We start from the raw sequence: 27,351 nt of genomic DNA, 5'->3' as shown, positions 1-27,351 counted from the left end.
AAAGCCATTCAATTCCATAGACCTTGATACTTAATGTTTAACATGACAGGAAAAGAAGCAAACTTTGTCTTATCTCTTTAAAACATTTCACCTTCATTCTAACACCCTACACCCTTACTATGTAACATTAGCAGATATTATTAGTACAAATCAGTAGAAGTGGCCAATATTTTAACACAAACATCACTGACTACAGAGATACCTAATTACCTGAAATCATTTCACAAAAACAAAGTCTACTTTTTCAATTAAAACCTAACAAATACTTAGGTGACTATTTTCTTTATATTTTTTGTATTTTCAAGTATTTTAACAATTATTTTTACAAGTCAGGAAAAAACATTGAAGTGTAGTCCTAAACTCCAAGTTCATTTTCCAAAACAAGGGATAAATTTAAAAAAAATTAAGTTCACAATTAAATTTATGCATGGACTTAAGTTTCACCTTTGTGGTATGTTGAAGAATAATGAGTAGACATTCAGCAAGCCAATGAAAAGAAATGACAAATGCTAAACACACATAAAGAAACAAAAAACAACTAATGTAAGGAGTTACAATAAAAATCTTTATTTAAGTTTGGTCAGTACAGGTAAGATATACTGGAGTCACAGAGCAATATGCATTAACAGGATACAACAGTTCATAAAAACTGAGTAACTATGCACACAAAATTCTTAAACATTCAGTCACCTAAAGAGAAAATGCACAGATGTATGGTGGAAAAAACTGTATCTAACACTGAAACTACTATAGGACTCCTTCAACAAGTCCAACTTTCAGTGATAAAACTACTGTACTGGGCAGACCTGGCAGTCATAAACCCGCATCTACGCTAACAAGTCTGAATGGTGCGTAAGTACAATAACAGCATGAATAAGAATGCCCTTACACAGCACAGGTTCTAGGATAGACACAGATTTAAACAGACATCATTGTGTTACACTTTAAGGAAAGATTTCCATTTACAACTTCACATTAACTCATATAAAAATAACCTGACCCTACACAAAATGTCCTTTTAGCAACATTCAAAGTAATTAATTAACTGTTACAATTTCCAAAGTGGCAGAGGTATTGAAGCAAAAAGAAAAAAAAAAAAAGGAAAAAAAGAAAAAGGGAAAGGAAAAAAGAAAAAAAAACACCCACAAAAAAGGCAAATTGTGACAAAAGTATGCGTTCATTTTCCGGACAGTATCCTCTCCCAAATTAAATGACACTGTATAAAAGTTTGCTGGAAAAAATTTTACAAAACTGAACCCTGTACATTTACACTTGAGTCCAAGCCATTCTGAACGTGGCGGGAACCCGCAGTTCGGTTACCTTTCCCACTCACTGTTTTCTCCTCTTGAGGGTCATGATTGGAGTCTGTGTCATTTGAGTGGTGTGTGACCGAGTTCTCACTGCCCGTGGGAGAGTCTACACTTTCATACCCCGCACTGAGCTGGTTTACGTAACTACCACCTCCTCTGCCAGTTCTCTCCTCCGAGCTGTTGGAGGCCTTATTACCATGCCCTGGTGAAGAAGGGAAGTCATCTTCGGCCGTGTCCCCCTCCCTATGAAATCCAGACCCAGACGTCCTCTGCCGGGAGGAACTGCCATTACTTGGTCCGTTGGCCAGACGACTGCAGTCTTTACCTGTGGCCTCTGCCTGTCCTACAGGCTCAGAAGATGTAGTCCTGCTGGTACTCGGGCCGGGGGCTTGAGACTGCTGCTGCTGGTACTGAGCCAGCTGCTGGCGCGTCTCCTTCAGTTGCTGCTGAAGGACTAGGATGGTACTCTGCATGCCCTCCACTTCTTCGTCAAGTTGAATGATGAAGTCATTCAGTTCTGTGCAAAGGAGAGTCAAACCTACTTTAATATCTCTGTTAACATCTTTAAAAATATTTCTTAGTGCCTGCACAAAGCCAGGCAACCAGTCAATGTTTAAGTAAACAAATACAATTGTAAAATCACAAGAGTACTTTAAAATTTTGCTTGGAATTTTAAAATAGCCATTCAACCATGAGTTTGTTTTGGGGAGGAAGGCAAAAACTTAAATATATTAAAGCAACCAAATTTAAATTTATTCAAACTACCTAGCCACATAAAATGGGTCACAACCCACAAAAGCTGCTCCACGTTTGCTGACCTAGGGGCCCCCACGTCCAGCCCCTTACCCCTCACTCTCCTAGCCCATGTCTCAGCTCCACAGCAGGTTAGCCCCTGGGGAAGTGCGGTCCCCTACTCTAATACTCCAAAGAAGCCTATGCAGTCACCAAGGATTATCCCCCATCCAAGAACAAAATTCAGAGAAAATAACTCTTGAAAACTGATAAAAATACAGATGTCTATTAAGTTCTAAAAAGGCCTGGGGGGTGGGGGGGGAGTTCATTTACTACTATACAAAACCTCCTATTTACTGTATTTACAAATAGAGCTAAGAACCATCACTTTGAAAAGGCAGTTTTAAAGATATTGCTTGACTAGCGACCTTCTTTGCAATTAACTACAAATTTGCAATTAATTTAATCTCCAGAGTTGGGTATTTTTCTTACTACTAATCTTTCTCACAAAGGAGAAACAGCATAGATGAAACTATACTTGCCCAACAAAAAAAGAGAGGGCGGCTGACAATTAAGTTCCATTTGTCTTAGCAAAGAACTATTACATCTTATTCACTAAATAGGATCTTAAAAGGTAAAATCAACTATATACTTTTACTTATTATTTTCTATTTTTGGCCATGCCGTGCGGCTTGCAGGGACTTAAGTTACCTGACCAGGGATCGAACCCAGCCCCAGCAGTGAAAGCGCCGAGTCCTAACCACTGGACCGCCAGGGAATTTCCACAATCAATTATATATATTTTCAGATCCCTGGAAATAGCCAAATACTTCCAAGATTTACACTTACTGAAATTGGTTAAATGAAGATACTCCCTCTTTTAAGCACTGAATATAAATTTATATAGCTACATAATGCCTTAGTAATACAACAGCCTTTCTATCTTTTGCCAAATCCCACTCCTAAAAAACAAAAACTTCTTATGAAATTTGCACCATAAACAATTCAGGGGCTGCGGGGGGTGAGGGGACCGCTAAGATTAAATGGCTTTGTTTGCTGACTCAACTGGAAATATTTCACTTATAATTTTATTGAACCATTGGCAGAGATGAGCATATACAGACTCTAATCTATAATACTCATGTCTGGCAGTATTTTAAAGCCAGTGCAAAGTTAACCAAACTTTTCAAAAAACCCCTTACCATCCTGACTGCTTTTAAGCTCCTCACTATATTTCTTCTGTAAAGCCAATTCTGCTTCAAGTTGTGCAATACGTCCCTGGGACAGCTGCCTTCCAAGCTCTTGATTCTCCTGGATAAGCATTCGACACTTCGCCATTAACTTTTTGCCTGTTTGGCTGTAAAGGAAAGAGCCATTCATCACAAAATGAAGACAAAACTCTCTACAACCTTCTTTGCTTGCAGTTATTACAACGATAGATGTAACACGTACAGAACATAACACTATGTCACAGCAGATGCCTCCCTACAATTACCATCTTCTTTCTGGAACACATCCATCTTGTACATTTCAGTATTTTGCCAATACAGCAGCAAAAATTAAAAAAACCTAAAGAAAAAGTACCTAAATGGCCACTTTTTGTTTCTATTAATAACTGATTCTGAAATCTATTTTTATCCCAAATTATAATTTGAAATAGAAACAGGCCAGTTAATTAACACACATTTTAGATATACCAGTATTAGTAAAACACTAAGGTACTTAGCTTTATGGAACAGAAAAGTTCTTGAAAGGGTAAATGCAACATTAACCACAAATGTAGACTTCTTTAAAATACCTAATATATAAAAATCAGCACCTATAAATATATAAATGAATGAGAGTATATTTATTCCTGCTAGATCAGCATTTTTAAGGATGCCTCTTAATAGGCAGTTCTCACAAGAATGTTTATTTACTGCATTCAGTGAGGCCTGTTCAGTAACTTTTTAAAAACCCTTAAGACTATTCCTATTCACCAATCCCTCATTTAATTTCATATGAGCTGTCTTAAACTGGGATGGAAGTTTTTGAAATTTTAATATTGGTATGTGGTGAAGATTTTATCCATGTTGAAAAGATTACCCTTAGGACACAAAAATAAGGTTGGAGTTACTTATCATAAATAATGCAAATATGTAAGTGTCTGCCAAATTAGGAGTGCCATACTTTCAACAAATTAGTTACCAAGTGCTAGTGCAATGTACTATAGACCTACGTGCATATACACAGTAATTGCAAAAATGCAATCAATGTTCATCCCCTATATTACTATTAAGGATGAGATGAACTTGAAGTAGTGTATCAGGCAAATGAAAGCCCTATTAAAGGAGTTAAAAGAAGAAAACAATAGAAAGTGTCAGCAAAAATTTTTTTTAACCAGTAAGGTCATTCTGAACTTTACTCCATCACAAGAATATCAAACTGTCCCTATCCAAGTTTCAAAGGTAACATCACAGTTATATACTTAAATTAGAACTCTTTAAAAGTGATTACTTCTATTCTTATTAATGAGGCTAAAGAAAAGCAGTGAAGTTTTATTGAGACACTGTTACTGGGGCTTTTGATTGCATTTTTGCAATTGCTGTACACACACTTTTTAAATGTTTTAAGATGGGAGCACTTTGTAAATGTTTCTCATTCTTTGGCTCAGTGTTGCAAGGTTCTTTTATCAATAGCACATGTTCTAACTCAATATGATTCAAGCAAAAGTTTTTAATACATTTTCCTTACACAAATCTCTGGTAAAACCTGGGGTACCACTGCGCAAAGGAGCCTCAGATGAAAACCATGAGTTAGCATGTGGTAAGGGTTTTTTCCCTACATGGTAACTTTATTAGCTGATACTTCTGTTCATTGTTATTATAGCTCCAGATATCCCCCATTTCCTATAAGCACCCTCAGACTTTAGCCTCTAGGGAACAAGAGTTTACAAATCAAATGAGGAATAAGAAACACGCACCATCATCTAAGACAGGGGCATTCCTTCCACTTTACTGCCTATGCTCCCACAACACTGCTTTCTTGCAAAGTATACAGCATCAGTGTTTACCAACCTGAGAAATCTTTTATATGAATTTTTTAAAACAGACAATTGTAAAATCAATACATTAATTTGTGACCTGACTTAACCTCATATAAAGTATCACAAATTCTAATGCAAAAAATATTTCATTTATGAAGTCATGCCTTTTTACAAATGCCTGTTCTAAAATAATCCTACTTCTAAAATTAGTGATCACTTTAAAACAAATCTTCAAAAAACTGCTGTTCTTTAAACATTCTGTAATTTTACTATGTCATGTAAAATTTGTGTTGTGTTCATCATATCACAAAAGATGGTAAGAATCCAATTACAAGTAACTTGTCTTTGGAATCATTTTACCAAAAAAAAAAAAGTCTAATCCATTCCTAAAAATCAAATAACCCACAAAGAAAATACAATAGGAAATAATTTAAGAGAATGATTTATAAAAAAGAACGGACACTGTACACTGCTTTGTTATCAAGGGGAAGGGAGACAGGGTATTCTGAAGAGGTGTACACACAAGTACCTAAATGTTTAAATTTAAATGCAAACTGAAAACTGTCAAAACACTGCAATATATCCCTCTACTCTGAAACATATGCACTATCACATGTATGAAATATTTTAACTAAAGTGGACAACATAATTCATGAGATCTTTCTTAAAATTAAAACAGAATAAAAAAGTGGAAAACAAAACAAAACCCACATAACCCATTCTATATGAATTATTCCAGACAGAGTATTGATTGAGGACTATTTGTTTCAAATTAATGATGTATTTATACCACCCGATAAACTCTGGCTTATAGCCTACTTTTTACAAAATAAAAACCCATTTATAGGTAATTAAAATAAATTATGATTTACTAATACAATGAAAATATTGTATAACCATTAAAAATGGTAAGTAATTTAAATATAGTAAAAAATGGGAAAATGCCCAAGGATAAAGTGGGGTGGGGAAAGCCCTGGTACAAATCTGTATGTATGTATACATGTATGTCACATTTGTTTAAAATCAATATATATACATATACATATACATATATATATATATATATATATATATATATATAATTACTGTATATGCATACAAATTATCTTGATGATACCCAAGAAATTTAAAAGTGGTTACTACTCCTGGGGAATAGAACAGGGAAGGGCAAGGTCACACCCAGGAGTAAAACTCACTTTTCACCTCCACTTTTCTTTACACTGTTTCATTTTATACATTATCATGTGTTACCTTATTAATTAAAAAAAATTTTTCAACAGTAAGAAGAAAAAACCCACTTCAAGGTGACTGTTACCTAAGTGGCAAAGAAAGATGCTTGGCTAAATTTGAGTACGTGTTAATGATACCTTTTATGAATTATTTCCTGACCTACTGAGAATACATAGGCCATCTCTACTGTGATCTTAAATGGCATAACATATACACAAAAGCCTTAATTCGGGCACAAGAAGCCAATTTCAAACAGATTTGGTTACTTACCCTCCAACCCCACAAGCAGTGAGAATTTTAGAAGCGATTTCTTGCCGTGAAGTCACACAAACCACTTCTCCAGCCCACCCTCTGCCCCACAACCAGTTCCCTAAAGCACACACATACAAGATACTTACAATTGATTTGAATGATTAAGAGAGAACTTAAGTCACCCTTGTTAAAACTGCACTTAAACGTTGGGGCAATCTGGAACATTTATCTTCCACTCATCTTAGACTCCATTGTCACCAAGTGAAAATTCGTATTGGTGACTTATAGAATGATCTGACGAAAAAATTCACCTCCAGGATTGGATGGAAGCATGAAGAAAATAATGCCTCATTTATCTAAATGATCAAATGAATTTGCTAGAAATGATCACTATACCTTTTTTTTTTTTTCCAATTCACAAAATGTCTCACTTAGGCCAGCCCACAGTTCCAATACATTCTGTCCCCAATCTTCTGGCAGGCACCCTGTGAAGCTGTCCCACATTAATGTCTACTGCAATATCCTGGGACAAGGTGTCAAAAAGCAACAAGTGTCAAGTCTCCTTGTCTTTTATGATACCAGCTGGAAAAAAGTAGGTCTTTAAAAAATGAGACACAGAGCCTTTTCCTTCACTTTGAAGAGCACAGCAACAATTTTTTCGAAATCAATCTGCTCTCACAACCCCCCCAAAACCAAAATGTTAAAAGTACAACAAAATCATCATAGTAATCCTTGAACTTAAAAAACAAAACCAAAAACAAAACAAAAAAAAAAACCAACTATTTCAAGGCACATTTAATTTAATATCAAGAGTGCAATACAAAAGGCCCAAATACAATGAAGGAACACATTCCCCCATTAACACCAACGACAATGCTCTTTCAACATGTGCCTGTTGAATGGAATGGGGATTTAATAAATTTCACTACTGAAAAAAATAACGCAGTGAGTCTCATCACAGCTAATATCCTTATACAATCTAGTTGTGAAATGAATGTTTATAATGCTTCAAACAGTTTAGACCTGAAGTTTGATACCACACCTTCATTATTTGTACAGTCCTCAATAAGATTATCTACAGTATTAGCAACCATTCAAAGAACAAACCATTGAGTAAAACCACATTGATTTAAGGCTCAATCAAGTAATATGGAGCCCCAAACTAAATGGTTAAATATATGAACTACTTGTACTGACATCTATTATTTGATTCTCTCATGACTATTAAGTTGGTTCTTAGCAAATAAACCCTTTAAAGGCAAAATTCACCTCATTTGAGTTTGACCCAGAAGTTCAACAACAATCACGAAGTCCACAGTCTTATTGGCAAAACTGATATACAGTGTCTCTAAGTCACTATGCTCAAGGTTAAGAGCGATGCATATTCCATCTTTACATTTACTGGAATTTTACATGTTCAATTCATGATTTTAAATCTCTAGGTTTTCATTCCTCCAAACTGTCTGAAGACACAGTGTGCCACAGACTTAAGACTTCTGTTTCTCCCTCTATTTTCTTCAAACAGAAACATTTCTCAAGTGTCTACACGTTCTAGAAGGGGAATTTTTCGGAGGTGGCCACTTCTTCGGAATAGTCCGACGCCATCAGGCCTCTGAAGCAAGGGGAGGGGGAAGAGAAAAAAGCTGAAACACAAGGTTCATCTGGTAAGTTTTACATTAACCATTACAAGCTGGATAGTATAAGAATGTGGCTTTTTTGGCTCAAAAAGTCTGAGTCTTGGTGTGGAAACGAGTACTTGGCTGTCCCACCACAGCTTTCTCGTAGTGGGACTGTCAGGGAAGTCTTGACTGGGGAGTATGATTTGTTTACCTATCAGGCGTAAACTTCCAGGCACTCAGTTCATTTTGGGCTTGTTCCAGTTTGTCTTTAGTCTGTTCCAGTTCACCTTTCATTTTTAGGAAAAACAAGTTGATCGCTGGGTCTACCATTGTTGATCTCAGTTGGGCAACGCTAGGCTGCTGGACTTGCTTGAGGTACTGGATTTGAGTCTGTGCAAAGCAAAGAAACCCCAATTACTACCAAATCCAAGGAAACATACCTAAGAAGATGAGATAAAATCCCTTTCATTCACTGGATTTACCAACTTGTTTGTTAAGTCCTTTCCCCCCTTGATCATAAAGTCCTCTAAAAAAAGTACAAATTAAAAACAACTATTTGGGAATTCCGTGGTTAGGAGGGTCTAGTGGTTAAGAGTCAGTGCTCTCACTGCCGGGGCCTGGCTTCGATCCCTGGTCAGGGAACTAAGATCCTGCAAGCTGCGCAGCCAAAAAAGAAGGAAAAAAAACCCCACGAAACTATTTAAGGTTATCCACGTAGGAATAAAGGCCATTTGATTGCACTCCATATTTGGAAACTTCAAATATAAGGAGACTAACACGTTGGCAACCAAAACAGTACAAAATCAATCAATCAATCACTTATATTTACTAAAAATGCTGATGCCCACTGGGGAAAAAAAGCAAAGTTTAAAATATTACTTATGTAAGTAAATCTGTGCTTATGGGAAATTAGTCTATATACAAGTTCCCTAAAAATACATCAGGTACAAGGTTATAATTTAAAACACATTTGCATTTCTAAATTTAAAAATGTATAGTACTTACATATTTACATGAGTTGGCATTACAGCTTTATAAACAGCACCTTAACCCAAAATTAAGCATTTTTTTTCCCTCCAAGGAGATTTGAATCACAGCATTGTAAGGCTGGAAGGTGACTGACCTGGTCCAAACTGCTTTTTTTTGAGAGATTAAATAAGCCAACTGTCCAAGGATAGTTAGTTCAGTGCCAGTACTAAAACTAGAATTTTTGTTCTCAAGCCTCCTGACTCCCATATCTGGGGCTTCTTCCACCATACTAAATCCCTCTGCTTACATATGAAACCTTCAACTTCAACTTTGGTTGTACTATTTACTAGCACACTAAAAATACATTTCTAAAATATGAGATACAGTGTTCATCATTAAATGCATCACTTTCTTCACACCCAAAGTAGATCTGGTTCAAGATCCTGCTCCACACTAAACCTTAAATAGGATTGAAACTAACATTTCCTAAGCAGCTAATTTCTACCATAAAAGATACAAATATACTAGGATATATTTAGTTAGTATTTCACTGAGCAAACAGAACTATTTTTTCCTCTTTTAGCTTAAGGAATTTTAAAAGTAACTCATTTTAAACCAAAAAGTACACCTATTTATTCAATATAATCCAGCTGCTGAGGTAATCTAACAGGAATAAAGCATGCCAAGTAACATATACCATGTACCGCTATCACTGAAGAAAACACTGCCTCTCTTACACTAACATAGTTACTAGTATTTAGATTACACAGTGGACGGCCCTCATCTGCTACACATAAGCTTGCCATTTCCTTGTGTTTGCTCCTGCTGCCCTCTCTGAAAAACTTTACTGTGTGCTAACTGAAAGAGCAGTGAGTTCTTCGGCTGGCCTGTGCAGAGAAGAGCTGTAAAAAAATGTGGCTGGAAGAAGTTAGGTTCTACTTGAAAAGAATCTTAAATATAGGTTGAGATGACAAAAGGTGATGAGGCATCACCAAAGGCCCCGATTAGGCATAATATGATCAAAACTGCCGGTGTATGTGGGATGTGGCTGCAGAATCACTGAGGTGAGTCAACAGCACATACTATCTAGGCAAGAGTGCTAAGAAGTATCTGGACTAGAATGTCAAGAACAGGATTCAAGAGACAGAAAGAAGTCAAGAGGTACTGGTTTTATGAGACATTATCATCAGCACCATCTATTCACACTCTACCTACCAGGTGCTATAGCACTCTGAAGGTAAGATTCATCCTTTGCATGTGTAAGCATCTGGCACAGTGCCATGTTAACAGGGAAACCTAAAACTATTAATGAGTAAATGGCAGAACCTAGAGTCCTAAATATCACAAAAAGAAAGAATTAAATGGTTCTGAGACTAGGCACCTGAGAAGTAGTACTCATGCCATTAGACGTGAAAATCCTAAGAGAAAAAAAAAAATTGAATGGGATGGGTGGGTGTTACAGAAAGGAAACAAAAACAAAAACCTTATATTCAAAATGTTGGTAAGACTCCTTGGAACCAAGTATCTAGGTTAAAAAAAAAAAAAAAAAAAAAAAAGCCAAAGGTGGGAATGGTCAATAGTTGCAAGTTAGGGAGAGTAAAGGCATATGAGTGCTGAGAAAGAAAAATTTCTTAATACGTTCATTAGTGACTTTCAGAAAAAATATCAGTGGCAGTGCAGATGGAAACTAAATTGGTAGAAACAAAAGGAGTGGTGAGAAGATAGAGAAAATAACAGAGGCTACTCTTTAACAGGTAAAGAAGTCAATTTGAAGAAGTGAAGGGGACTTCCCTGGAAGTCCAGTGGTTAAGAGTCCACACTCCCAACGCAGGGCACAGGGGGCGTGGGATCAATCCCTGGTCGGGGAACTAAGATCCCACATGCCGCACAGCACGGCAAGAAAAAAAAAAAAAAAAAAGAAGGAAAAGGGACTAAAGACTTTTGTGGAAATGTGGACAAAAGACAGCGTCTGCACAAGAAGAATAAGGATTGTGATTAAGCCCTAAAGAACATCTTATTGGTGAGAGAAGAAACAGAACTGTGCCCCACAGATTATTAGTCTCCAGTGACCAGAATATTGCCTTATGCATTAGATTTTAATAACTATCAAATGGAGATTACACAAAAAAATTCAGGAAAATGAGAAACAACAGGGAATTCCCTGGTGGTCCAGAGGTTAGGACTCAGCACTTTCACGGCAGGGGCCTGGGTTTGATCCCTGGTCAGGGAACTAAGATCTCGCAAGCCGCGCAGTGCAGCCCCAAAACAAAAAAAAAACAAAGAAAGAAAGAAAGAAAAAAAAAAAACGATTAGGAACAACAGGAATAGAGCTGCCCCTATTTTATATAACTGACATATATAAACACTAGAAGAAAGTGCTAAGATTGTCAAAGACAACATAAAACTGACTCTAAATTCAACCCCAGAGCTAAAGGATCCAATATATCATTAGATTTCAGATCTATGTAGACATGGCAAATAGTACAAATGAAAGATTAACAATTAAAAGACATGGCAGAAGTTGATGATACTAAGAAAAATAACTTTATGCAGAAAGGGGTAAAGACAGAAGAGGAGAAACTAATCAGACGGCTTGCTTATTAGTAAAGAGTAAATGCTGCTTATACCCTCAGATATCAGTTACTTAAAGATATGTGAACCAATATACTAATTCTTATAAATCATGGAGATTTCAGAGAATAATTTAAGACTTTTGACTTCTTGGCCACAGAAAAATTACTTTAAATCCAATGATGAAAGGTTATCAAAATTTTACATTTAGCACATTTAAGCTCAAAGCATTTCTACCTTAACAAAATATGCATCTATAATTCGTATTAAGTATACAAAATTAGCTTAATGTGAATTAATACATGTCATCATGTGATCCAAAACCCAATTCCTCAAAAAGACTTTAAAACATTTGAAAGACTTACAGTACACTCTTGCATCTCTTGCTCCTTGGTTGCTAGTCGCATTACAAGAATGTTTTCCCTGCGTGCAGACTCTTGCTGTTGTTGCTTTAGTTTTTCTTCAGATTCCCTTAAGCCAGTTACATCATTAGCTGATGATTAAAAGGAAGAAAAACCCCAACATCATGAAATATAATTTCAAGATCAAACTGAACTAACCAAAAGAAAGTTCTGATTGCCTTTGAAGAGATGATAAAAACCATGGTAAAAAGTTTAAATCTTTACTTTCTATTCTATCAATGCTTTTGTGACAATGAAGTTTGTTCCTGATCATGAGTGCTCTTTTAGGAGTTAGTGCTGTTACACGGGTCCACAGCCACTTAATGCTAGACTGGATTAAGTTGTTATAGTCTAATCTGTTGCCAACAAACACCAGGAAACTTCGTTATCTGCATTTGTTTATACTATGAAGTATTCACAAAGTCCTGATTAGTACTGTTTTTAACCTATTCAATATAAACATGCCCATAACTGCAGAGACAATTATTACTTTAAGCTTTCATAATGTTCACAACTTCTATGGATTATACTATAATCATACAATGATTGAGATTTCATGATATGAAGCTTTCTGAACTTGGAAAAGTGTACTGGTTTTTATACTCACAAATAGTATATTACTCTAACTCAGTGAAAAGTGACAAAGACTAAATTGGTCTGAAATGATAAACTTTGTTGTATTATTTTTAGCAGATGTTGAAAAATCCATAAATACATAGCTATATCCTATTGTTACAATTTAAGCTATCATAAATTTAACACTGGTTGCTTCTCTCTTCTAGAGTAGTAACTCATGCTTCACTTGAAATTTCTCTCTGGAAGGGACACATCAAGGAAAGTTTCAAGTAGTTGTGAATTTCCCCATCTGTGCTCTCTCAGAACCGTGTAGTTCAGTTAAAAGAGAAGTGCTATTATAAGATCATTGCATGCTGGTCTTCTCCAATGACTGTGAACTCTTCAAGAAGAGAGGGCATGTCTCATTCACCTATTTCTTAGCACCCAACACAGTGCCTGGACAGAGTTTCTCAATAAAATGCTTGAATAAAAATTACTTAGTAAAACCAGTTATCCTGTGCTTATAACAACCATCTAAAAGGCAATAGTCACATAGTCTTTAGGAAGCTAAAACTCAAACTTACAGTTAAGATCTGTGTACTTGCCCTCCAACGCTTGCACATATGCTTCATATTGTTTCCACCTAGTACAAAAATAAATCCATATTAGTTGTTATGTTTAAATTGCTTTTGTTAAATATACTAGAAAACCACATCCGTAAGCTTTAAGTAATACTGAGAGTTCCACTGCATGAATTTTAATGTCTCTTCCATTTTGAGATAACTATAAATCTAGTTTAACCCATAATAAATGACTCACTTCAAAATTATTCCTTCTCAACTTACAGGAGTTAGGTAAATGGAAATACAGAGAAAAGTGTTCCCTGCTGAGAATACACCAAGCAGCGTTCCCGTGGGTCAGATCACACACCTTACAGGACCCTGTATCACTGATGTTCAGCATGTTGCCCGGATATGGAAGCTGACTGAATAACTTAACACTACTTTTCAGATATGCTCTCCACCTCAAACAAAAGGCATTTTAAAAACATGCCTAGGGACTTCCCTGGTGGTACAGTGGTTAAGAATCCGAATGCAGGGGACATGGGTTTGAGCCCTGCTCTGGGAAGATCCCACATGCTGCGGAGCAACTAAGTCCGTGTGCCACAACTACTGAGCCTGCCCTCTAGAGCCTGCGAGCCACAACTACTGAGCCCGCGTGCCACAACTACTGAAGCCTGCGTGCCTAGAGACCTTGCTCTGCAACAAGAGAAGCCACCGCAATGAGAGGCCTGCACACCGCAACAAAGAGCAACCGCTGCTCGCCGCAACTAGAAAAAAGCCCATGCGCAGCAACAAAGACCCAACGCAGCCAAAAATCAGTAAAATTAAATAAAACTAAAAAAAACATTTAAAAAAAATTTTTAAGTGCCTGATTATAAGGGACTGAAGGTTATCTCGGCTCTCATGTGAAAATACCACGTGATTCTCTCAAAGTAAAAAATAAATAAATAAACTGGGGGGGGAGAACATACTATTTTTCCAAAGCATATCTAATTAGCAGAAACAACTTTCATACATGCCATATGCCATCAGGACCTTTCTTCATTATATTCCTCTACCCTCGAAATATAGGCCATATTAGCTGCTCTTGGCAATTACTGCAGATAACAAACTTTCCCCAGTCTTACGTTTAAGCAACTGCTCCTGGAAAGTAAGCTGTCTGCCACCTTGCTTACTGAAGAGCTGTTTTCAAGGTGCTCTTCAGTTACAGCTAATTAAAATTTACTTTGATTTTACAAAATATTTGTATAATCTTAAAACCTTTGACAAGTTTGCTGTGAGATTTATTAACATTACAACACAATGAACAAAAATATCCCATAGTATCAAGCTAATCCATTCTACATAAAGACTAGGCCAAGGGCATGCTCATTTTTACGGCCTCTACAACCTAGGACACAAAGAGGAGTTCATTGAACGTTTTGGGATGAATAAAGATGTTTTGTGGAGGTTATATAAGAACTATTTATTTTAGAGGAAATGAGAAATATAAAAGCTCAGGGACTTCCCTGGTGGTGCAGTGGTTAAGAATCCGCCTGGCGATGCAGGGGACACGGGTTCGAGCCCTGGTCCAGGAAGATCCCACAGGCAGCAGAGCAACTAAGCCTGTGTGCCACAACTACTGAGCCTGCGCTCTAGAGCTTGTGAGCCACAACTACTGAGCCTGTGCTCTAGAGCTCGGGAGCCACAACTACTGAAGCCCAAGTGCCTAAAGCCCGTGCTCCACAACAAGAGAAGCCATTGCAATGAGAAGCCCACGCACTGCAATGAAGAGTAGCCCCTGCTCGCCGCAACTAGAGAAAGCCCATGTGCAGCAACGAAGACCCAACGCAGCCTTAAATTAAAAAAAAATATATATATATATATATATACACACATATATAAGCTCAAACCACAAACATCCTCATCAAGTAGAAAAAAAGAGACTAAGTAGCAGTTAATTTAAAATCACAAGAATTAATGAGGAAAAAACCTACTTAAAAGTCATAAATGGAAGTCCCTAAATAAAGAAATTAAACTGACCTCAAAAATATAAACTGCACGATTTAAAAAACCTTAAAGATAACTTAACATAAAAAACTGTTCCTCGTTTTTAAATTAAGATTATAGTACCGATTTCTCACCCAACAGTTAAATCAAGAGACGGCACATACTAACCAGAGGAATTATCTAAGAAAGGATACAAGGCAAGGAGTGTACCATATCAGAGGTACAAAGAGAACATCAACACGAGCAGTAGTATATCACAAGTGTCTACATCAGCAGGAAAGGGCAAGAGTATTTTAAAATACTAAGTATTTAAATTTTATGTGCAGGAAAATGAAGGTATGCAATAGAAAAACTGTTCTATGCATGAGATTACAGTAAAGGGAAATAAAGAGCATGTCTGCAATAGAGTAGCTAGTTAAGTAAACAAGGGTGGGAAATTATTGGGCTCTAGGAAACAATGGAGCATGTCATCTGTGTTTCCCTATCTTATAAAACCACCTTTTCTCTCCCCAACTTCCACTCTGTTAAATTTACTCAGTTCCTCAAGTAAAAATTCCTTGCAATTTCTAGAAGAAAAAGTTCAATGAACTTGCAGGTTGCCCTGAAAAACATTCATTTCATTTTTATCTAAAAGTTACCTCGTAAAAAACTTACCATAGTGATAAAATGCAAAAAGAATATATTTAAGTTATAAAATACAAAACACACGTGATCCCATTTTCTGATTTCTTACATTTGAAAAACGAATAATATAATGCTGTACTTGACAATCTGCTTTAGTAAGACATTTTAAGATAACCACAGAAATTCAGAGCTGGAAGTCATCTTTAAAAGTAATTTAATCCAACTGCTTTAACTTGCAGATAATAAAATGAAAGATATATAAAGTTAAATGAGTTGATCAAGGTCACAGTTACGAGAAAGAGTAACTTTGCTCCACCAGTAAATATTTCTTCCAAAACGAGAAGAATATCCTTAAGGAGTACAAATTTTCCATATGTTACACAGAAAAGTAAAAAAATTAACTATATCAAAACAAGTCTATTCATTTGGTAAACTGAAAGCTTCTGAGAGCAGGGTCTTTCCCCATAGCAAGTTATACACATGAAGTACAAAGGCTTTTCAAGTTAAAGTTCTGAATAATTGCCCTCTACAAGAAAAAAATTCAAGTTACCTATCAGTCTAGAAGTTACCCAAGCTAGTGCTTTAGTTCTTTAAAGTGTTATGCTTTCCCCAATGTTTATATAATGCAGAAATAGGCCATACGAAAGAGATTCAAAAAATGTATTAAATGATTTGAGGATGTATTAACATTAAAAACAAAACAATACCTCACATAAACACTATAGGACAGAATCACAACATAATGTTCTATAGAAAGATTTGTATTTGGTAAAGAACATTTTACCTGAGAATTAATTCATCTCGTGCCATAACTTTGAAGTCTGTTTCACTCAGTCGAACCTAAAAAGAGAATTATGATACAAACTAAGTGCTCTTTCTAAAAGTTTTAAATATTAAATACCACCAGCATTTATATTCTTATTTTTATGAAGATAGGATCATAACTTTTAATCCAACTGCTGGTTTCTGTTATTAGGAATCCCCTTTTTCCAAAGACACACAAAGCTCCTCCCAAAAGGAAGCCTGTACTGAAATGTCTGAAACTTAAATGGCTCAGTACACACTACGACGTTTTTTAAAAAAAAGTCTTAATTTTTAGAACGAAGTTTTTAAAAGGTGGACTATTTGTTATCTTTAAAACAGGTATCATTATTAGGAAAATGCAAATTAAAACCCAATGAGCTATCATTACACCCTATTCGAATGGCTAAATAAAAAAAATAGTGGTAACACCAAATACTGAGTGAAGATGCAGAGAAACTGAGCCTTCATACATTGCTAGTGAGAAAGTAAAATGGTACAGCTGCTCTGGAAAATAGTGTGGCGAATCCTTTTAAAACTAAAAATGGATGTTCCATGCAACTCAACAGATGCACTCTTAAGCACATATTCCAAAGAAATGAAAATTTATTTTCACGCAGAAACTTGTACACAAATGCTCACAGCAACTTTATTTTTAATAACCAAAAATTGGAAACTACCCAGATGTCTTTCAACAGGTGGATAGTAAACTATGATACCATGAAATACAGCAATACAAGAAACAGACAACTGACATATGCAACAACTTGGATAAAGCTGAAGGAAATTATGCTGTGAAAAAACTCAAAGGATACGTAATACAGCATAATTTCACATACACGACATTTGTGAAGTAGCACAATTTTAGAAATGAAGAACTGATTAGTGGTTGCCAGGGGTTAAGAATGGAGTGGGAGAGGATGGATGTGGCTATAAAAAATGGCTTAAGAGAGACTTGTGGTAATGGTTCAGGTAACTATTTTGGTTGTGGTGCTGTTTACATTAAGTTACAAGTGATAACACTGCATACAGCCACACACAGAATGCACGCATAACCAGGGAAGTCTGAATATGCTCTGTGGATTGTACCAATGTCAAGTTCCTGGTTTTGATATTCTTATGCAAGATGCCTGACAGTTATGCAAGATGTTAATGCTGAAGGAGGCTGGGTGAAGAGTGCACAGAACCTCCCTGTACATTTCTTTTTTTATAGAGTTTTTTTAAAAATTTATTTATTTTTGGCCGCGTTGGGTCTTCGTTGCTGCACGTGGGCTTTCTCTAGTTGCAGCGAGCGGGGGCTACTCTGTTTCTGTGTACTGGCTTCTCATTGCGGTGGCTTCTCTTGTTGCAGAGCACAGGCTCTAGGCGTGCAGGCTTCAGTAGTGGCACGAGGGCTTAGTAGTTGTGGCTCGTGGGCCCTAGAGCGCAGGCAGGCTCAGTAGTTGTGGCGCACAGGCTTAGTTGCTCTGCAGCACGTGGGATCTTCCTGGACCAGGGCTTGAACCCATGTCCTCTGCATTGAGACGGATTCTTAACCACTGCACCACCAGGGAAGCCCTTTTTTTTTTTTTTTTTTTTTTTTGCTGCACTGGCTGTTCGTTGCAGCTTGCGCGCTTTCTCTAGTTACGGTGAGTGGGGGCTACTCTTCCTTGTGGTGCACGGGCTTCTCATTGCGGTGGCTTCTCTTGTTGCAGAGCATGGGCTCTAGGTGCACAGGCTTCAGTAGTTGTGGCACACGGGCTCAGTAGTTGTGGCTCGCGAGCTCTAGAGCGCAGGCTCAGTAGTTGTGGTGCACAGGCTTAGTTGCTCTGCGGTATGTGGGATCTTCCCAGACCAGGGCTCGAACCTGTGTCCCCTGCATTGGCAAGCGGATTCTTAACCACTGCGCCACCAGGGAAGCCCCCTCCCTGTACATTTCTTTACAACTTCCTATGAATCAGTAATTATTTCAAAATAAAAAGTTCTTTAAAGTGGGCATAATATTCTAATGAGATGAAATTGCTTTGCAAATTGAGAAATATGAAATGTTTTCTCTATACCAAAAGAAGATTGTAAAGCTGAGGCACCTCTCCTACTTTAATATAAAATTAAGTCTTATTAATTTCCCTTATAAGATATTAAAACATTTTTCTTTATAAAAATGTTTCAAATTGTAGCATTTACCAGTAACATGTTACTATCAGAAAACAGAAAAGGGAAAATCATTATACCAGAATATATTAAAAGCCTTCCCTGGTGGCGCAGTGGTTGAGAGTCCGCCTGCCGATGCAGGGGACACGGGCTCATGCCCCGGTCTGGGAAGATCCCACATGCTGCGGAGCGGCTGGGTCCGTGAGCCATGGCCGCTGAGCCTGCACGTCCGGAGCCTGTGCTCCGCAATGGGGGAGGCCACAACAGTGAGAGGCCCACGTACCGCCAAAAAAAAAAAAAAGCCTAACAGAAAGCACCCAGTAATTCTCAAGATTGTTAAAGCACTTGACCCCAAAACTTAGGACAGAAATTTCCGTAACATTTACTATTTAAATTGTCCACTTAAATATTCACTTGTTAATAAGCACATACTCCTACTTTCCCAACTGAATTATAAATACCTCTTAGAAAGTGTTATTCTTTTGTAACCTCTTTTGTGTGTGTGTCATAGTGACTAAACTGAAGATAAAATGGGGAAAATGAGACTAGAAAATAAAACTTCAGAGGAAATGGTAGAATCTAAGAACCAACTAGCTGTAACCTTTTTTGAAAAATATGGAACTGGTTCTGCATTACAACCAAAGAGATTTAAGTTAGGGAAAAAAAAGAAAATAAGTAACTTATAGGATCTTGTAAAATAATCTCTTATTTTGACATTATTTGTAGTTATATAGCTGGGAATATTCATATGATAAAGGCTACAAGTTGACCACGGGGATGTCATTATTACAAAAGTTTTCCAAAGGCTGAAAATATTCTAAAAATATATTATGTATTAGATACAATGTCTCACACATTATACACCCATGATGCTATTTTAATATAAGGCAAGGGAGTAAACAACAAGCAAACAATATGGATAGTCCCTCAACTCTATTAGTCAAAAAAAGTGCTTAGAAACTGCTGAAAAAACAAACCTTTTTAGGAAGAGGTTCCTCGTTGGTCATCTTGAATCCTAGAAAAAGGAATAAAGAGAGGAAAGTCAACTGATTTTCTTCCAGTTAAGGTAGGAAGAAAAAAATACTGGCTTTTTCAAATGAATTTATTACTAAACTCATTTATGACCAAATCATTCGGTTATTTTTTTAAATTAAAATAAACCTTTTAGGAACGAAATTGAGTTATTTGCAGTGAAGTGGATGGACCTAGAATCTGTCATACAGAGTGAAGTAAGTCAGAAAGAAAAACAAATACCGTATGCTAACGCATATATATGGAATTTTATAAAGTGGTACTGATGAGCCTAGTGGCAGGGTAGGAATAAAGACGCAAACGTAGAGAACAGACCTGAGGGCATGGGGTGGGGTGGGGTGGAGTTCGGATGAAGTAAGAAAGTAGCACTGATTATATATACACTACCAAATGTAAAATGGATGGCTAGTGGGAAGCTGCTGCATAGCACAGGGAGATCAGCTCAGTGCTTTGTGACCACCTAGAGGGATGCTCAAGAGGGAGGGTGGGAGGGATGCTCAAAAGGGAGGGGATAAAATGTATACATATAGCTGATTCACTCTGTTGTACAGCAGAAACAAACAACATTGTAAAGCATTTATACTCCGATAAAGGTGTGAAAAAATATATATACCTTAGACTAGTTTTAAATTTACAGAAAGGCTGCAGAGATATTACAGGGTTCCCATATACTCTGCACCCAGTTTCTCCTTTGTTAACATCTTACATTACTATTGTTATTAGGTTTTTTTTTTAAACTCTTATAAAAAAGTTGATCATTCTTTGTAATGTTGCCACAAAGGATTGAAAGAAATATAATTAACCACTGGACCACCAGGGAAGTCCCGAAGAAATACAATTTTTCAATGCATTCTTACAACTGCCCTGTGAAAGACAAATCTGGCAGCAGAAGTAATAGGTTTGTGCTGAAGTCCGATACTGGCTGTCAGGCAGTATCCAAGGCATCTTGTTGAAAGGACAGAGGAAGGGTAATACCTGTTGCTAAGTCTTTCCTTTTACAGAATTAACATTGTTATAGTAAGGTCAAATCTATCATCCTCATGATAATTCATCACTACACAATGCAGGTATGAAGGTATTTACACTTTAATAAAAATATCCCTACATTATTTAACTTCACGTCACAGAATAATTTGTATCTCAAAATTAGCTTCCTTTATAAATTTACATAAAATTCACTTAATCCTGTTGAAAAAGATTAATGACAGAAATACTCTCATTAACTTTATTATGCTTACTGAAAAGGCTTGTGCTATTTCCTAATGTTCAAATTTAACAAAGAGAAGCTAATTAAAATTATTCCTAGGTATCCTTTCTAGCAGCAAAGTCATAAATATTCCCTTACATCTTAAACTTTCTTTTTAGTTTATTTTACCTACCCATACATACTACAAACTCCAAACAGTTAAATAAGTAGCCAGTAAATAAGTCACGGAGATATAATGTACAGCACAGTGACTATAATTAATAATACTGTATTACGTAGATTTGAAAGCTGCTGAAAGAGTCAAAATCTCCATCACAAGAAAAAAGTTTTGTAACTATGTATGGTGACAGATGGTAACTAGATTTATGTGGTGATCCTCTTGCAATGTATACAAACATCAAATCACTATGCTGTACACCTGAAAATAACATGTCAATTATATGCAATAAAAATAACTTAATCAAAGAATTTACAGTGTAAAACTGAGTTTTAAAAGCTACTTGACTTCTTAATGAATATCTGAGATTCCTCAAAAGGAGATGATTTTCAATACCATTTTTTGTATTACATACAATCCCAATTCAAATATTCTAATCATACTCTCATTAAACCCTGATTTTCAGATTAGGTATACTGAGTTGAAGAAATCAGCACATTTTAAGGAAAAAAATTATATATTGATCATGTCATAAATTAACTGCCTTAATTCTTCCCTCTTTGATAATCTTATCATCGGATGTAAAACAAAAACCTGAGCATATATCATTAGTTTCTGAGCTGATGGAGTTGACCAAGTCTCTATGACCAACCAATACCTATGAAGACATGACCATATTTCTACGATTTAAAAATCGGTATTCTTTTTCTCTGAATTGGCCCCTGCCTACTTTAGGCCCCTTATCACTCAGTTTATAATCTCTGTTGCAAGTTACAGACAGCTGCTTAGTGACTGACTATCGTAACGTGACTCTAGAGTGAATCCAAGCATTTGGAAACAAACCCTCACCATGTTCACCTCCAGAGGCCTGACTACTTCTATTTTAAAATGGTTTTAATGGGCATTCACTCCACTAGACTGCAACCTCTTGGAATCCACAACTCAAGTTTAACATTTCCTTTGAACTTCCCATTTGTCCAGTGCTAAATAGTAGGTAAATATCAATAATGTACTAATAACGTATTAAAAAGGTACAAGAAAATTTGAGCCATTTGAACTTTTAACATACTTAAATAGTATATAAATGTGTACCTATATGTCAGTCTTCTGGTTAAATCCTTCTAAAGGCTTCCCATCTCAAAACTGTGCATGTGGTACATATACACAATGGAATGTTACTCAGCCATAAAAAAGAATGAAATAATGCCACATGCAGCATGCGGGCTTCTTAGTTGTGGCATGTGGGATCTAGTTCCCCCAACCAGAGATCGAACCCTGGCCCCCTGCATAGGGAGTCCAGAGTCCTATCCACTGGACCATCAGGGGAGTCTCCTGTTTTTGTCTTTAAGCCCCACTGCAGAATTCTTGGTGACCTCCACTTTTCAGAATTCTAAACAGCAAGTTATTTACATTTTTAACACTGACTTATGTTCTCTTTCCTTTTAAAAAGCTTGATGCTGGGTAGATTCTAATTACACATTGCTTAAAGAATACCTACATTTTCTTTATAAAAACATGTTTAAATTTGTAACGTAAGTTGGGATAAATACAGGTTTTGTATGTATGTTTGCGTTTCACATGTTGACTCTCAATCACAAGTCACTCCACATGATATGGAATGTGACTTGGGAAATCAAAGCATAAGCATTTAGTAAGAAATTCCTCCCTTCTCTTTAGCCGATGAAAAGTCAATCTTTGCTTGAGATTCCGTGATATGCCACAACAGTTAAATGGACAGTGTGGCAAAAGGCAAATTAGAAACAGGCTTAAAATTTGAAAGCATCAACATTCAACTATTTAATCAAAATAGAACCTGGTTCTCAATTCTGACTCTCCCACTGCACATGTGCTGTGAAATTTATTACTCCCCAAGGCAATTTTTTTTTTTAGCACAACTGACAAGCACAATACCATCTAAAGTTAATTCTACCTTCATAAAGACAATGGATATTCCAGGTTCTTAGAACAAGCTATTCTCATATCAGAAAAAGAGAATGACTGAAATATCATTTGGAGTTGAACCCTGAGTCTTGAAGAGAAAACATGAATATATACCCAGTGCTATGAATCACTTATTTAATAACCACATCTTTTAAAATCGAAGTTAGTTTCCATTTTCCAGATGATGAAAAGGGTTATGAATCATTAGGTGATCAGCTCAGATTAAAACAGCTACTTATTAAAAAATGGGGGGGGGGAGGACAAAAGTTGGTAACTGATGAAGACAGATAATTCTCCCATTCCTCCATCCTCAATAATGATCAAGCTTAGCTGGAGAATGCAGAAAAGCAAAATAGAAAAAAAGCAAAAATTGACCAATTTGGCTACCTTTTAGCAAGTTTAAGAGGATTGGCTAAAACATGGTTTTATGTTTTATGTAAAGTTTTGTTATCCATGCGGATAATTCAGAGGTAATACAGCTCTTAAGTTTAGACTGTCAGAACCACCATCTACTCTTGATGCCTTTACACTGAGAAACAGCTTATGATGGAGAGTTCGGTTTTGGTTGGCTAGGTGCCTAGCATCCCAGATCCCAGTACTTCCCTGGCTCTTAGCATTATGATCCCAAGTTATGCAACTCAGTTCTCCCTTAACAGAGAAGCAAGTACCAGCCAACACAACTTCAGTAAGAAATCATGTACCTTGCTGAAACTAATCACAACTAAACGTAAGAAACTAATAATCTGTCACTATTAGCCTAGGCACTGTAGTAGAAGTGTACTTGTTAGGAATTGGAAGCCCAACTTTTCTTGACTATGTATCAGTCATGTGATCTTGAGCAAGTCACTTTCTCTAGATTGCAGTCTCCAAATCAGCAAAAAGAGGATACCAATTTTGTCTGCCCCACAAAGTGCTACAAATGTCAATGTTTTAAGTGCCATAAAGATACTATACAAACAAAAGATATTTCAAATAAAATACTAACATTAACATAAAAGAGAATTTTAATGTGTATTTAGGAAAAATTAAAGTAAATACCACCAACTACATTTTCAAGAGTTGAGAATGTCTGATAGCACTGCGTCTAGCCTGATGCACCGCCTTAATATCTAATGGGATATACTGTTATAGGAATATTGAAGTTTTGCTCTAGTAAGCTTAGTAATAGAAAATACTTAGATGCAGAAAAATGGGAGATAATAAAAACAAGAATAAAACCAAATATGATCTACGTCTTGCTTTGCAAAAGGATCCAAGAGAAAATTTTTAAGAGCAAGAAAAAAAATTTTTTTCAAGAGCAAGATAATGTACAATTGAATGAAAATGATCAAGACCTCTAAACAAAGCATATTTTCAAGGGAATTCTATATTACACCTATACATACATACAAGAGTGTATAACGGACTCTGAAAGCTGTAACATACTGTACAAATACAATTATTACAACTCTCATCTCCATGCCACAAGGCTGCTATGGATTTTCTGTATTATACAAACCCATTTCTGACAAATACTCAAAATTCAATCAGGAAAGCTATGTATTATGAATTTCTATAAATTAGATGAGCTAAGTAAAAAATAGCAGTGTCTGGGATACACTTTTATCAGTACTTTTGTCCTTTGGGAGTTAGAAATTTAGGTAGTTTGCCTAAGTTCCGCCACAGAGAAGTGAAAATACTGATCTCTTAGCTATAGCTATCTGCTTAAGATAACGTAAAATCTGAACGCACTCTAGAAATACAGCCACCCAAACCCTTGAAATTTAACCTCCTCTTTATCACAAGCCCCAATTTCTTTCCCAATTTCTAATGGACCGCAACTTCTTTCCCCAACTTGCCTAATCAGGTGCTACTAAATGGCATGTAGTACATACGTAACATTTAGGCATCCTGAAAAGATTTTCACGGTAGCTTTATACGGGGTTTTAAATGTCTACAACATGTTTATCTGTCACAGAAATCTTAATGGTCAAAGTTTTTAAATAAAAAAACCAGTAGATAATCACTTTGTTGTACACCTGAAACTAACAACATTGTAAATCGACTATACTTAAACAAAACAAAAACCCGGTAGGACTTGTGGTGACAGACGCGTGACTTTCACTTAAATTCCTCAGCAATGGAATTAACTAAATTCTGAGAAGGAAAACTACATGGACGACTCAGGACTGTAACATGATCATGAAAGTATTTCTTTATCTTTTTTAATCTCAGGCAAAAGAATCGTTTCTTGCTTTATAAACACGGTTATTAAGGATTTTAACACAGTCCTCTAGGATCAAATATCCAACTGACTTCATCAAAACAAACTTGGACTTTTCCACTATGTGCTCCCTACTGACTAGTGAAATATGGTTTAAAAAATTAATAACAGCCTTACAGGGATCCGAGGTGAGACTCTAAAAATTTCACGAAAACCTCTAATTCAATAAATAATTTTTCTCTTTTAATTCAGAACGCATGCCATCATTTAAAAATGGAAGTCTACAAGACAACGCAGCTGCAATATTAAGCTACTGCGCGACGTGAGATTTGGTCAACGAACGCTGCTTTCCCTCCCCTGCTGAACTCGTTCATGCCGCCAGTCCTCGCGCTCCGGCCGAGGTGGGAGCCGGCGACACCGGGGCGGAGACTGGACGCGCACCGAGGGGGCGGCCTCCGGGTGTCGCCCGCCCCGCGGGAGCGCCCACCTCGCCCCCGGGACCCTGAGGACGGAGGTAAAATGGCCTCGGGGTGGCGGAAGTGTCCCCGCAGGCGGAAAAGCGGCGCGGCTAACGGGAGGCCGGCCGGCCCGGGAACCCCGAGTCGCCTCCTGTGCTCCGTCCGCCCCTTCCCGGGCCGGGCGGCCGCGCCTCAGCCCTGGGGACCCCGAGGTCCTCACCGCCGCTCCGGCGGGCGGCCCGCACCTACCTCTCCTGACGGAGGCCGCGCCGGCGCCGCCCAGTCACATAGGCTGATCCCGCGCTACCCGCTCGCTGCCCAGGCCGCCCGACCCCGCTGCCGCCGGCCCCTGCGCTCCTCCTCCCGCCACTGCCCCGGCTCTCCCCTTTATTTGCAGGTCTCGCTGCCACAAAATGGCGCTGAGGGAGGAAGCGAGGTCCCGTCGCCCCACCCCCTTCCCGCTCCTCCCGCCGCCCCGCCCCGCGCCGCCGCCGGCGCCCGCCCGCTTCTCCGCCCCGCCATGTTAGCGCCCGGCCCACTCACCGATCAGTTGTCTCACGGACGCGGCCACAGCTTCCCGCCCGTCGGGCCCAGCCGCGGGGAGGAAAGGCGAAAGGAGGGCGCCCGCTGAGGGCCTCGAGTCGCTACAGGAGGAGCTGCGCCTGGTGGCACGCCCCGCGGCCGCTGAAGCGCTGCGAGCTCGGCGGGGGCGGGGAGGGAAGCGGGCCGCAGGGAGTGGTGAGCCGCGAGGTCGCAGGTCAGCCGCGGGGCATCACGGGAAAGGCGGCGGGGGTCGCGATTGGCGGCGCCGGGTGGACAAGCTCCCCGGGCGGACACGCTCGCCGAGCCACCTGCGGCTGCGGCGCTGCCTCTGGCGGAGGAATCTGGGCGAAGGCGGCGTGTGATTGGCCGTACTTTGGTACAGCACCCATCTGTGATGCTTCCGCGCGCTGTCGGCAAGGTGCAACCTAAGGAGCACCACCGTGGGCGGGGAGTCCGGGCAATTGAGGCTTCGTGAGCCCTTGCTGTTTGAAGTTTTGAGAATTTGGAAACCGATGCTCTTTCTTCCGTCAGGAAGTGCTGCCTCCTGGACACTTGGTTCGTCCCCGCCTTGAAATCTCGAGGCGAAACCGGGGAGCTATTGTCTAGTACGTGGAGCTTTTACCTATGTCAGCAGCTGTAGGGGCACCTTGCTGACGCAGAAGCGAGGGGAAGGCGAACCTTGTGAGGTTTTAATGGACCCGATAATATAAGTTTTTTAATTCGAATATACGCCCTTACGCAAGGCTGTGTGTCATCCGGACCGTCGCGTAAGACCGATGGTGTTTACCTGGTAGACGTGAAACAAGTCTCATACTTCCTACAGGGGTCAGGTAATCTTTTGATTGGGCTGCCCTTATCCAATTTTACCAAAACCGTTTATCCCCAAAGGAGGTGTTCTGGAATGAGGTGATTTATAGGGATGAGATTAAACTCCACTCCAGATGGTCAAAGACCAAAATCCGAAGAGAAAAATGGGCAAGGACATGAACAGACATTTCACACAAAAGACCAGCAATGGTCCGAAACGTAAAAGTCTGTT

The 27,351-nt window shown here is 38.2% G+C and overlaps 1 protein-coding gene and 1 long non-coding RNA gene across 3 annotated transcripts; one reads left to right on the top strand and one right to left on the bottom strand.

The window, feature by feature from the left end:
* Positions 1–525: 525 nt before the first annotated feature.
* WTAP (WT1 associated protein) lies at positions 526–26,183 on the bottom strand. Of its 2 annotated transcripts, XM_081251429.1 has the most exons (8): positions 26,019–26,171; positions 19,749–19,786; positions 16,625–16,680; positions 13,249–13,307; positions 12,074–12,201; positions 8,380–8,558; positions 3,245–3,399; positions 526–1,827 (listed from the first exon to the last, which is right to left on the bottom strand). In XM_081251429.1, exons 2-8 carry the CDS (start codon positions 19,776–19,778, stop codon positions 1,244–1,246), a joined length of 1,191 nt encoding a protein of 396 aa, XP_081107555.1. In that variant the 5' UTR covers positions 19,779–19,786; positions 26,019–26,171; the 3' UTR covers positions 526–1,243. The 2 variants fall into 2 exon arrangements, with proteins under 2 accessions (XP_081107555.1, XP_081107556.1); XM_081251430.1 differs by lacking the exons at positions 526–1,827; positions 3,245–3,399 and adding an exon at positions 7,330–8,161 and having other exon boundaries at positions 26,019–26,183.
* Positions 24,189–27,041, top strand: LOC308626419. Its single transcript, XR_014017244.1, has 2 exons — positions 24,189–25,825; positions 26,167–27,041. It is a non-coding gene; the product is annotated as an uncharacterized lncRNA (long non-coding RNA).
* Positions 27,042–27,351: the final 310 nt, after the last annotated feature.

This window comes from Mesoplodon bidens (genome assembly GCF_964165515.1).
Source record: "Mesoplodon bidens genome assembly, chromosome: 12".
NCBI lineage: Eukaryota > Metazoa > Chordata > Mammalia > Artiodactyla > Ziphiidae > Mesoplodon > Mesoplodon bidens.
Note: the sequence above shows the minus strand (reverse complement) of the source record. Positions and strands in the feature narration are given on the sequence as shown.

What these genes read in the sequence shown, in the direction of transcription:
- WTAP (XM_081251429.1), bottom strand. Translation starts at nt 19,778, where the DNA reads ATGACCAACGAGGAACCTCTTCCTAAAAAG. An exon ending in CGAGATGAATTAATTCTCAG is followed by an intron (nt 13,308 to 16,624) that starts GTAAAATGTTCT and finishes TTTTTGTACTAG; the next exon opens with GTGGAAACAATATGAAGCAT. An exon ending in AAGAGATGCAAGAGTGTACT is followed by an intron (nt 8,559 to 12,073) that starts GTAAGTCTTTCA and finishes TGCTTTGCACAG; the next exon opens with ACTCAAATCCAGTACCTCAA.